A 13,641-nucleotide genomic window follows, 5' to 3' on the forward strand; every position below is an offset into this window, starting at 1 on the left:
GATAAAAAAAGTAAACTTTAAAATGACTAAAACCAAATCAATACTGTGTAGAAATTGTAATGGACCTATATTCATACAGTTTCGTAACTGTCCAGCTCGCTAATTATCACTAGACAGTCAGGGAGCACCAAAAATTCAGAAAACGATAGAAATTTTGACAGCAAAGAATTATAACCAATTTTCAGTGCGGCCCTCCGGACCTTGCAGGCAGTTACAAATTAATGTAGACGTTGCACTAAAAACACCCATTATGTGGAGAGGATGTTGAGGTCTTCATATATTAAGGCCTAATGATGTGGCCTGTAGGCTCAGCACCAGTAAAGAAATGTTCTATGTGACTCCATAACACAGAACTGGATTGTAGAGGTAAAGGTTTGTTGGCCACAGCACATTCTAGCCCTAGGTGTAATACTTTGATTTAATATTCTGCTTTAGCAATGATAAACATTTATTTTATGTCAACTTGTGAGTGAATTCAGAATCAGATTAATAAGGCATTAATACAGTGCCTTCTGAAAATATTCAGACCCCTTCACTTTTTACACATTTTGTTACGTGACAGTCTTATTCTAAAATCGATTAAATAAATGATTTCCCTCATCAATCTACACACAATACTCCATAATGACAAAGTGAAAAGTTTTTTAGTTTTTTTTGCAAATGTATTAAAAATAAAAACAGCTATGATATGAGAGTTGTAATTGAGATCAGGTGGATCGTGTTTCCATTGATCATCCTTGAGATGTTTCTACAAGTTGATTGGACTCCACCTGCGGTAAATTCAATTGATTGGGCATGATTTGGAAAGGCACACACCTGTCTATATAAGGTCCCACACTTGCCCGTGCATGTCAGAGCGAAAACCAAGCCATGAGATCGAAAGGAATTGTCCGTAGAGCTCCGAGACAAGATTGTGTCGAGGAACAGATCTGGGGCATTGAAGGTCCTCAAGAGCACAGTGGCCTCCATCATCCTTATATGGAAGAAGTTTGGAACCACCAAGACTCTAGAGCTGGCCACCCGGGCAAACTGAGCAATCAGGGGAGAAGGGCCTTGGTCAGGGAGGTGACCAAGAACCCAATGGTCATTCTGACAGAGCTCCAGAGTTCCTCTGTGGAGATGGGAGAACCTTATAGAAGGATAAACATCTCTGGAGCACTCCACCAATCAGGCCTTTATCGTAGAGTGGCCTGATGGAAGCCACTCCTCAGTAAAAGGCACATGACAGTTTCTCAAAAGGCACCTAAAGACTCTCAGACCATGAGAAACACGATTCTCTGGTATGATGAAACCAAGATTGAACTCGTTGGCCAAGTGTCACGTCTGGAGAAAACCTGGCACCATCCCTACAGTGAAGCGTGATGGTGGCAGCATCATGCTGTGGGGATGTTTTTCAGTGGCAGGGACTAGGAGACTAGTCAGGATCGAGGGAAAGATGAACAGAGCAAAGTACAGAGAGATCCTTGATGAAAACCTGCTCCATAGCACTCAGGACCTCAGACTGGGGTAAAGGTTCATTTTCCAACAGGACAACGACCCTAAACACACAGCCAAAACAACGCAGAAGTGGCTTCGGGACAAGTCTCTGAATGTGCTTGTGGCATAGCCAAATCCCGGACTTGAACCCAATCTAACATCTCTGGAGAGACCTGAAAATAGCTGTGCAGCGACACTCCCCATCCAACCTGACAGAGCTTGAGAGGGTCTACAGAGAAGAATGGGAGAAACTCCCCAAATACAGGTGTGTCAAGCTTGAAGCGTCATACCCAAGAAGACTCGAGTCTGTAATTTGCTGCCAAAGGTGCTTCAGCAAAAGTACTGAGTAAAGGGTCTGAATACTTATGTAGATGTGATATTTCTGTTTTTTCTTTGTCATTATGGGATATTGTGTGTAGATTGATGATAAAAAAAAATATATTTAATCTATTTTAGAATAAGGCTGTAATGTAACAAAATCTGGAAAACGTCATTTGGTCTGAATACTTTCCAAATGCACTGTATGTATGGAGGATTTAGCACTAGACTAGATAAAATCTACAACTTCTTAGACATTTTATGGATCTATAGATCTGTACATTCTCTATAGTCAGGCTATAATGAACTCAGTGACTGGAATATGAAATATGGAAGTCTTATATAAGATCCTATATTCCATGCATGTCAATTCACAACAAGTTTCATTAAAAGGCAGGTTTTGTCATTTAAAGAGTTAATTCAGTATAAAAAAAAGTCTGGTTATGACAGATCCTGGTTATGACTTTGTATATAGCCATTTCCTTACCTAAATGGTCATGTTAAAGTATATTTAAGTATATGGAACTCATTAGAATAGAGTAACCCCTAATTTAGTATGATTGTCGATTAAAGTTGGTCTGTAAAAATATATCCTGTCTTTTTAAGACCTCTTCATCATGGGAGAAAACATATTTGTGTGGTTATGATTTTATATGAGCACTGAAATGTCAATCCCGGGTTGGCAACTTGGCATGCATTATATTGTCATGTCTTTAATTTACTCCAAAGTAAAAATGTAAATATGATCCTTATGTAGATTGGTGGAAGGGGATTAAAGCGTCAATAGGAAGCTTGTTTGTCTAACTTTACATGTTGAACATAACAAATGGACAATGGTAATTGAAGATGACTGCACCAGACCGTTCTACTCATGTCTCCCTGTGTCTCTCTCTGTGTGTCTCTCTGTGCCCTCCATGTGGCTGGGACTCCTGCAGTACTTGGCTCGTTTTGTTCCCCTCTTTGTAACTCAATGCAGAGACTGGGTGTCATTTGTCCTGCCCTGTCCCCTTAGGGCACAGCACTCTTACTCTAACAGATTTCCCACAACTGCAAATTGGACAACTTGGCCCCAGGAGATTTCCATTGGATTCTTTCTTCTTCATGTGAATTATTTATTTACTTGTTGTCAGTGGCAGAGTGCTGGAATGTTTTGTATGTCTGTAGCTGTTCTCTGATGCTTCAGCCATCCTGGGTCGATCCTCATACTGTAATGACAAGACGTGAGAACTGAAGTACACATTTCATGTTGTGTCATGCATGCCACTGTGGCCTTTGAATGATGTAAATGGTTCAGGAGACCGCTCACCCTGCCAGCCCACTCCACCCCAGGAAGGAGGTTCAGTTAGACACAAAAGGTCATACTAGAGACCATAAAGACTTTATTTTGGATCATTTAATGTAGCAAAAAGCTTCCTTTTGGGAATAGTTTGTGCTTTGGTGGTAGTCTACTCTATAACTCATCCCTGACAGTGTGTTCTGCTTGGCTTTACAGCAGAGACACATTGTCAGGGAGACTGAAGGTCAGCTGAACTTTAACCCCATCCTGGAGTGGCTGGCAGCCCTGGGAGTTATCAATCCAGAACCTCATTCTCTGAGTCCAGCATGCTCTATAATTTCATACAGCTACAGTAAGCGGCTGGCAGTTCACACATTGTGTACTTTTCCAAACTGCATACTAAGGAGAACTTCATAGCTATACAGAACACATTCATCAGATTTCATTCTAAGGTCATTTATCATTAATGTGAGTCAAGAGGATAAGTGGCATTTAAACTCATTATTTAGCTGAAATTTAAAGATTGCCAACAATTGCCTAACCCATTGTACATCCCGTTCACACTCAGTAGAGCAGTGCAGCAGAATGCACAGTGCTCTGCACCGCTAGTGCTGTAATGACTGTCTTTATATTTGGGTATGACCCTCAAGACCATAGATGCGACCCCGGACACTTTGGCGCCCCACTTATGATGGTCCTCTTTATGTTTGGGTGCCAACCTCTGAGCATTAAGGGCCGATGACACCCCATTAGAAGGAGCTCCTTTATGTGAGTGTGTGACCCCAGAACACAGGACCTTGAAGAGAGCAGCTCCTCTGGCGTGTTGTTGATTGCAAGTTCTCACTTGTTCAGTCTGTGAGCTCTTTATGTCCATAAATTAATGTTGTGTTTCAGCAGATGGAAGCTCATGCAGTGCTATGAAAGAATACCTTGATTCTGTGTGTTTCACCTTGACATATACAGGTAACTGCCAAAATAATGGAAACACTTGAGTAAATGAGGGATACAAAGTATATTGAAAGCAGGTCTGTTCACATAGGGGTGGTTCCTGGGAGTTAATTAAGCAATGAACATCCCATCATGTTTAGGGTCATGCTTAAAACTGACCAGTTTTCCATTATGTTGGCTACCATGACTAGAAGAAGAGATATCAGTGACTTTAAAAGAGGGGTCTCAAAGGAGCATAGGGGGTTTAAAGTGTTTGTGTGTGTTTGTGTGTGCGTGTCTTAGTCACCAGATCTCAACCTAATTGAACACTTATGGGAGATTCTGAAGTGGCGCCTGAGACAGCGTTTTCCACCACCATCAACAAAATTCCAAATTATGGAATTTCTTGTGGAAGAATGGTGTCGCATCCCTCCAATAGAATTCCAGACACTTAAAATATATGCCAAGGCACATTGAATCTGTTCTGGCTGCTCGTGGCGTTAAGACACTTTTTGTTGGTGTTTCCTTTATTTTGGCAGTTACCAGTAGGTTTGTTCACGTAGGACAGATGTTGTAACTGTGAATTCAATTATTATTTGAATGATGCCTTTGACTGATATCAAGCATACAGGAAAAAGTAATAATGTATTTGATTTTTAAATACATTGTACAGTATCTCCTGCTTTATAGCATACATCCAGCTACGTAGCCAACAGTACATCCAGTCAAGATACTCTACATGGTGGTCGTGATGGTCCCCCTCTCAATAGATCTGGACTCAGATAAACAAGTCTGTGTGTGGTAAAAAACAATCTCAAAGGAGAGAGAGTTAGTGTTACAATTCCCATCCTCCTCAAAGAGCCCTTCATCCTTCTTAACCAACCCCACCATGAACTCCTCCACCCCCCCCACCACAATCAACTCCACCACCTTACCTAACACATGACCGCCCTGCAGCCTCACTCCCACTATAGTACCGGGAGGAAAAGCTGTGAAAATGAAGACGTTTCTTCTTATTTCACACTCGGCGCTTGATCGCTGGCCTCTTATTATGCCCCATTTGCTTCCCTCCACTGGCTCTGATGAAAGCAGGGCAGCAAAGCCGTGACAGGACTAAAAGGGGCCCTCCATCAAAACACATTTGTTTGGGGTCTTTTTAGCCTGGCCCTATTCCCCCTTCCTGTAGTCACTATCTCTCATTAGTGGCTACCGCCCTACCCCCAACCCCAGTTCACATTGTTTAAGTTTGATGGAGCGATGCTTGGGGCTCAGAACAAGAGAACGTCACACTCTGTCCTTTCCTGTTTAATCGGTCCACGACCTCTGTCTGAAAAGAGTGTCACTCTGTGAATGGAGGTGGAAAGGTCAATGGCTGCCCATGACCCTGGATGGCTGTGTCCATTTGGATGGGGAATAGATGGGACGACCAACACATTCCCCCTCCCAGAATGTCTCTTAACTGTAAATCAAGGCCCCCCATTTTGGTCAACATTAACATTCATACACTTACAGTATTAATGAGTAGCTTTTATTGCATATTAATGGACCATATCTGATACATTCTCGTAATTCTAAAAGATTTGTAGATGTGTGTCATCAAAATGAAGACATATAGCTACCATCTGGTTGAATCACATCCAAGGTCTCTTTAAACATTGTCTACAAACACATTTTCTTCATACCTTTCTCCTTCAAATCCCTCCAGTTACTAAAGGTTTTACATCAATCAACTGTTATTAATGAACTGTACAAATTTGGTATGATGTCTGTCTGTCTGGAGAGAATAATATGGAAATGGGAATAAAGAAGAAAAGCTGTAATTAGTCTGTGAGTGTTTGATAGAACGTGGGCCTTAAACATGAGGGCTGACTCGCTCCTCCTTACCCGTCAAAACTCTGTCAGAATCCTTGTTAAGTGGGTAGTAATTTAGGAAATTATGTCAGCTGTGAAGTGAAGAGTGAAGAGGGATAAGAGGGGTATGGGGTAAAGGCAGCACGGGGTGCAGCTGACTAGTGTGAAGAGGCTTTGGTGTTAAGAAAAGCTTTCTCTTCAGATGAACTTGTCAGGTCAAGGTCACAGTGGTTGGAGTCCTTTGGAGTAACAGCAGAGGTTGCATATGAACGCTTTACTATATCTGGTGTGTGTGTGTGTGTGTGTGTGTGTGTGTGTGTGTGTGTGTGTGTGTGTGTGTGTGTGTGTGTGTGTGTGTGTGTGTGTGTGTGTTGAAATGAAATGTATCCCTAGCACACAAAGTGAAATCTGCTCTCTGTTTGCAGATAATGACCTGTGTAATGTGATTACCCCAGTTCTATGTTTCAATGGAGTGGGACTCAGATTAGGGTTAAATTCATGTCATGCATGTGTTTAGGTACAATGACTGATCTGTTTCATTTACAATAACTGATGTGTTGGTGCTGGACTAATTTGGAGATTTGCTTATTGTAGTATTCAATAACACATTGTAATTCAAAAACAGGAAAATTGGGTGCATCACCCATGCTTTGGAGAGAAGGATTTTTTTTCTCATTATTTAGACTGGGGGATTGTTTTTCCTGTATTTGTTACCCTTGAAGAGCTTCTTCCGACAGTGACTTTATGCAAATAGTTTCCTTTTTTGTATTTGGCCAGAGGACATAGAGGAGCCAGAGAGGAGGCGGCACTATAATACCTTGCTGGCTGTGTAATGAGCAGAGTTTAACACCTGCTCTCTACTGGCTAAATAATGCATGGTCCTGTCCTAGAGTAGAGTCGAGAGAAACAAACAGGCCAGGTTCATGCAGGGAGCCAAGTGGGATCTCCAGCGGGTACTGACGATGACAACCCCTCACTGCAGGCCTACCTCTGTGCCAACAAAACAATGTTAGGGAGCAGATTACACCCTGCCCATAATGTACACTCCCCATCTGCACTGTAATCTCAACCCTGACTGGGACCGCTGCTGCTCGGGATGGCCCTGTCTTTATCTTTGGTTAGGTTGTAGTGTAGCCATGATGCTGGGTACACTTGCCATTGGGTTATGTGTGTGAGGTAGAGGTAAAGAATTGGAGGTATTGATGTGTTACTAAACCTACCATTCAAAATATACAGTCAGCATGTGGTCAACACAGGGACATATTATCAGTGTATGTTGTGTCTACATTTGAGTAACCCTTTACCTCTGTCCTTCTTCCACAGTGGGAGGAGGTGAGTGGATACGACGAGAACATGAACACCATTCGCACCTACCAGGTGTGCAATGTGTTCGACAACAACCAGAACAACTGGGTCCGCACCAAGTACATCCGGCGCCGGGGTGCACAGCGCATCCACGTGGAGATGAAGTTCTCCGTGCGAGACTGCAGCTCCATCCCCAACGTGCCCGGCTCCTGTAAAGAGACTTTTAACCTGTACTACTATGAGTCAGACGCCGACACGGCCAACAAGGTGTCCCCGGCCTGGATGGAGAACCCCTGGATCAAGGTGGACACCATCGCAGCCGACGAGAGCTTCTCCCAGGTGGACCTGGGTGGCCGGGTGATGAAGATCAACACAGAGGTGCGGAGCTTTGGCCCCGTGTCCAAACACGGCTTTTACCTGGCCTTCCAGGACTACGGCGGCTGTATGTCACTCATCGCCGTGCGAGTCTTCTACCGGAAGTGTGCCCGCGTCATCCAGAACGGGGCTGTGTTCCAGGAAACCCTGTCGGGGGCGGAGAGCACCTCTCTAGTGGCATCGCGTGGCGTGTGTATCCCCAACGGGGAGGAGGTGGACGTGCCCATCAAGCTCTACTGCAACGGGGATGGCGAGTGGATGGTGCCTATCGGGCGCTGCATGTGCAAGGCTGGCCACGAGGCTGTGGAGAACGGGACTGTGTGTAGAGGTAAGGGCCACCCTCATCCCTCTCTCTTTAACTCTGTTAGCCAGACTAGATAGACACGCTAACCTTACAAACCTAGTCAGCTGTAGATTCATAAGAGTAATCCAAACAGCAGAGAATAATACCGTACCTGTCTGCATTCTGCACTTCATGCTGCTCTAGGGATCAGGTTATTCCCTATGAACAGAAAGTGTAAGCTTTTAAAATATGGCCATGTATATTGAATAAGTTAACAGGAGGATGGGATGATCACACATCACAGTGGATAGTACATGTTGGCTCTACGGTCCCATTTTCATATGAATGATCCCTCCACGGCTTTTCCAATAACAAACTGGTGAATATTACTTCACATATGTAACAGATGTGCTTCAGGTTATGGCTTATGTACTGTATGACAGAATATGGCTTTTCTTTTGAAGTGGGCAGATATAGAACATGTCTAGTTCATTTCTAAAGCACTCTAAAGGAGAGGACTGTCAGACCACAGGTGTTTGGACTCCAATCACATAGGTCTGTCATAGCTGGGAGAGACTTTTCCTTCAGAATATTTATTACTTTCAACACTCTACACCAGGGATCATCATCTAGCTTCAGCCCCGGGCCAATTTTTTCTTGAGTGGATGTCAGGGGGCCGGAACATGATTACAAATAATTTATAGACTGCAAATTGACCACAAGAATCGCAAACAGATATAATACTTTACTAAAACATAATCATTTCAAACCATGCTTACACAATCACATACTGCATATCTGTAACGATCGTCTGACAGAGGGGACCAAGATGCAGCGTGGTGAGTGTTCATATTGAAGTTTTAATAATACGAAACACTTGAACTTAAGAAACAAACGACCGCCAACAGTTCTGTCAGGTGCAAACCACACAACAGAAACAACTACCCACAAAACCCAAAGGAAAACAGGCTGCCTAAGTATGGCTCCCAATCAGCGACAACGATGTACAGCTATCCCTGATTGAGAGCCATACCAGGCCAAAACAAAGAAATACAAAAACATAGAAAAAAGGACATAGAATGCCCCCCCCTAGTCACACCCTGGCCTAACCAAAATAGAGAATAAAACCCTCTCTATGGCCAGGGCGTGACAATATCTCTCTATTATCCATGGGATTTCCAAAATTAAAATAATTTGTAGCTGATTTTCTGGTGTTTTTACAGTCTTTTATGTACAACAATAAAACAATTAAAACATTTTAAAAATCGTATTCTTTTTTGCTCAGAAAACTTGGGGGGCCTAATGAAATCCTCCAGTTGGGGAACCCTGCTCTACACAGTGTAGTAGATGTCCTTTTACATGTCCATTCAAATCTACACAGAATAGAAACCATTTCCCTGACTGGGAGAATTCTATTAAATGCATGACTTTACCTCATGGGAAGCTGTAATGCTAATGCATGAAGGATGTGTGAATATATTACATTGAATCATTGTGTCATAGGTCTTCTCATTCCATATTCCAGCTCTGATGGAAAAGGCTGTAAAGAGGTTCATATTTCAGTTTCTCACAGTGGAGGCTGAAGTTGATTTGAGTTTATAAGCGTATTGATACTGTTTCTAAAGAAAACACAAACAGCCAAAATAAGATCAAAGCTGAATAGTAGCATCTATCGCTTTAGGTGCAATGCAGTGTTGAGTCAGTAAGCTTCCACACACACACCCACTGGGTACACCAAAAATGTATGTCTTTCATATACAAGGACAAGAGAGGATTTGTTCCAAACGCCTACCTCCTACCTTTCTTCTCTTCGACTGGAATCACTCGAGGTCCAGATCGATTTACCATTTCACAACATCACTGTGCTCAACCTCACCTGTGCTGTTACGCCCGTCCGCCCCGCGGCAGGTGGTATTGGCTGGACGTGCTCAGAGAGCCTGATGGCTAACAGCAGAACGGGGCAGTATCAGCCTGCAGCTTGCAGCCTGCAGACAGGGCCCACGCTGACACAGCAATGCAGCCAGCCGGCAGGCACAATAAAACACCCACCTGTGTACTGCTGCCTCTGTAATTAGTCCACAGCCCCCAGCAGCTCTGGCTCTGCAGAGAGGAGGGAAGGCGATGGGCGATAGCCCGTCTTGCTCCTCACAAACAGTACCTCTGATCAATGACTGCTAATGAGGACATGCACAGGCCCTCCTTAAGGAATACGCACCAATAAGAGGCACACGGAGGATAGCTGCTCTAATTTGAAACCCCTGCATAATTACACGAATCTGGTTGTTTTTTGACCTACATGTAAGTCACTGCGTTGGCGGATTGGAATGTCTCATGGGCATTCTCAATCACTGTGCTTTTGTGTGAAACTGGATTATACAATTAAATTGATAGCCATTCAATGGAAATGCACATTTTTCAATCACTCACTGTTAGAATGCTGGGCGGTGGAAGTGTTTCACCTTCCAGTTCCTTATCATTCTCCTATTTCTCCAACAGGGGAAGAATCAGAGTTAATCACAGAGGCTAGCCATCCAAGGTGCTTTGCTCTGAAGAAAAGCTTAAATCATTGCAGTCTTTCATCTTCATCATCCCCTTTGCTGTACTGAGAGAGTGTGTGTGAGGCCAAAGCTCACACAAACACATCACTTCCCAGTGTTCACAAGCCAACATTTTTCAGTTTTTCTCTGTTTCGCTAGGTCTTCACTGATCACATAGCCACACTCAGCGGACTATTAAAGCTTTATGAGCAGGAGCTGTGGCAGGCAGCAAAACGTTGGCAGAGCCAATACAATAGTCATGAGACTCAGTGCATACAAGGAGAAATGTATGCGCTGCAAAAAAAGAAAATAAAATCATTAAAGATGAAATTATTACTTGCAGTCTGCCCATTGTATGGTAATCCTTTTAGATTTTTGATCGAGCCTTGCAATCAATCGACGTGTGTAATCTTTCTCCACATTGAAAGTTGATATTGCAGTGTGAGACTGTGGCCAGTGATGACTTCATTTATGAAAGATGCGCTTTTGCCTGCTCATGTTTAGATAATGAGTTGATTTGTGAAAGATGCCCTCTCAGGGAGTCTTCACTATCCTCTTTCAGAGAGGATTATGAAACCGCAGACAGAAAATAATATAACAGCCGAGATGAAAGAGCTGTCCTGCTCGTTTATTAATAATGTGACGCTTTGTTCCAATACCTCAGCAACAAAACCTGGAATTAAACATGTATCAATTAAATCCTTGGCAGGGCCCTAATCACACTTTGACATGAAATCGGTCAAAATATTGACAATAGACAGCGCTATTGCTTAAATTGCAGGGCATTTTTCCGTGATCGTCTTACTAACCAGATGAAGTTACTTCTCATAGAAGTGCCGGGAGTAAATGAACCTGAACCGCACCAGGGTCTTTGAACAGAATGGGCCCTGAAAGGAGAGATCTGATTTCCCTATGAGCTCCAGGAGATGGTGCACCACAGAGACACACATGGGGTTCTGTTCGTCCTTGCCTTTCAGTTGAAATACTCTATCTCTCTCTAGAAGGATACAATGAGAGCCATGGTCAAGGGTGGACTACTTCCTAACAGTGCCCATGTGTGGTTTTTATTGTAATCTGATCATCTAACCCATGCCATTGTGGCTTTAATGGTCTTGACTGTGGGAGTGTGTCTCATATTATTGAGTAATGCAGGTTCAGTTAGAGACGCAAAAGTCACATTTACAGTAACATCGTTTCTAACGGCACTAAATAACCCAGTAGTTATTTAACTAGTGTCGTTTGAGGAAGGGGAATGCTGTAAAATCACCAGCGTAGTTTACACAGGCATGTCCCGCTGCACAGATATAAAAGGAAGCATTCAACACACCACAACAAATAGTTCTGCTTGACATCTATGACAGTTGAGGGTGTAGAATGTGAGGAACAGGAGACTACATGGCCTCTCTCCCAATGACATGCAGAGAAAAGCCCAGTGTGAAACATAAGACAGCATGTCAGCTCACAGACTGTCTCAGACTGAGGCCATGATGAAACGGGATGGACATGCTACATTCAGCACTGCTCACAGATTCAAAACATTCAATAATGCACCATCAGAAAGAGTCAGTATCAAGAATTAGTAATGGTGAGCTTGGTTGCTGATTGTGGAGGAACAGGAAGGTGTTTTTCTCCTCCTCTTGGATGTGGTGAGGTCTCTGTACTGTCAGTAGTGTGGGCTGAGCTGCCTGATGCTAGCTCTGCTGTTCCACATCCAAGGCAAGAAGATTAACGAGGAGAGCTTTCGTAATCCTTCAGTCAAATGTAATGGTAGATAAAGGGAGTTAGAGGGGATTGAGTGGGAAGGTGGGCCCTGGGATGGCATAGCATGATTGCATGGAAAAAGAAAAGGAGAGGAGGGGGGAAGCTTCAAGCCAGGAAATGACTCCCTAACCCACTGACAGAATTCCCGGCTCTGCATCCAGAGAGGGTTTAATGGTGGAAATCAGCACAGCACAGACACACCTCTGCTGCGCCTGCTTTTATTTCCCAGGATGCCCTTGCCTTTAATAATAGTTCTAATTGACTAACAGCACACGTGGGGAATACACAGCCATGTGTACGCGTAGACACCTCTTCCCTGCGCTCTAGATCCAGGCAAATGCAAAACAAACACACCCCCTCAAGGCTTTTGCTGCACTGTGTGCAAACAAAGGCACAGGATTCTGAGAGACGGGAAAATCTTTAAAATCGTTTCCTTTACATATAAAGGGATTATACTGTCTCAGATTAAATCATTTTAGTGTGTACGTAAGGATTCTAAATTTACATCCACTCAGTATGTACTGTAATTCATCACAGTATTTGACTGACAAATACCATACAAAATACTAGTTGATTTGTTCAAATGGATGCTTCAATTGAAGGTCTGTCTCATGATTTGAGGGGCTGTTATACTGTAGGTCGATGGTGTGGTCTGTGAACATGTGGAAGATAGTGTAGCAGAAGAAGGGGAACATTGGAGCTGTGGGACATGTCTTAGCCAACCACAGAGACTCTGCGGAGCAGTCACACTCCTTTATTCCTTGTTCTCAACTGTGATGGGATTTCAGCCTGACCAGGTGTTTTCTCTGTCTTTGTCTTTGTCTCTTTGAGCGCAGCACACATCTAAACAGCAGACTACACAGAGCAGTAACCATTTACTCCCCCCCCACACACACACACACAGAGGGAATCACCCCTTTTCTCCAAACACATCCATCACATAGGAATGTGATAACTCCAGGTGAGATGTCTGCGAATCGCCTCCAGCTCAGAGATCACGGCCTATTCGCCATGTAAACCTGTTCCATATGGCCGTGCACGTGTTGGGTCCTACCCGATATGGTTCCTCATGCGGTGGTTCCAATCCCTCGTCTGTCCTTGTTATCCCACACCATCTCTGGAATGCAATGTGTCCAGACCATTTTCTGCACAACGCTCCTTTTATCTTGACCCTGCAGTAGGGTTACCCAGTGCCTGGCTCTGCTTCTGAACACCTCGACACTGTGGCCCCTCCTGGCCCTGGGTCCCCCATGCTTCAGACAGTGGTCTGATGGTCTGGTGTGAGAGAGGTATAGAAGAATGACCCCTACAACCCCTGATTCAGACAGCCTTCCTACTGGACAAGCCATTTTGCTACTGAGACAGGACGGCGCCTTCTCCATACAAGCCCCCATGTGCTCCTTCAGATGTCTTCATTCATGTCCTGTTAGAGGCTTCACTGAATTCCATCAGCAAACAACTAGGAAGTGGGATGGATTGTGTCTGACTGACAAAACCTCAAAATAAGAGCTACGGTTGAAGCGACCTTGTTT

At 43.7% G+C, this 13,641-nt stretch overlaps 1 protein-coding gene across 4 annotated transcripts in view; it reads left to right on the top strand.

Moving 5' to 3' along the window:
• LOC115207717 (ephrin type-B receptor 2) overlaps positions 1-13,641 on the top strand; it is a 159,583-nt gene that overhangs the window by 68,357 nt on the left and 77,585 nt on the right. For all 4 annotated transcript variants that reach the window (XM_029775124.1, XM_029775126.1, XM_029775125.1 and 1 more), the window contains exon 3: positions 7,172-7,856. In XM_029775124.1, the coding sequence (XP_029630984.1) occupies positions 7,172-7,856 (685 nt within the window). The remainder of the gene's footprint in view (positions 1-7,171; positions 7,857-13,641) is intronic.

This window comes from Salmo trutta, chromosome 14 (genome assembly GCF_901001165.1).
Source record: "Salmo trutta chromosome 14, fSalTru1.1, whole genome shotgun sequence".
NCBI lineage: Eukaryota > Metazoa > Chordata > Actinopteri > Salmoniformes > Salmonidae > Salmo > Salmo trutta.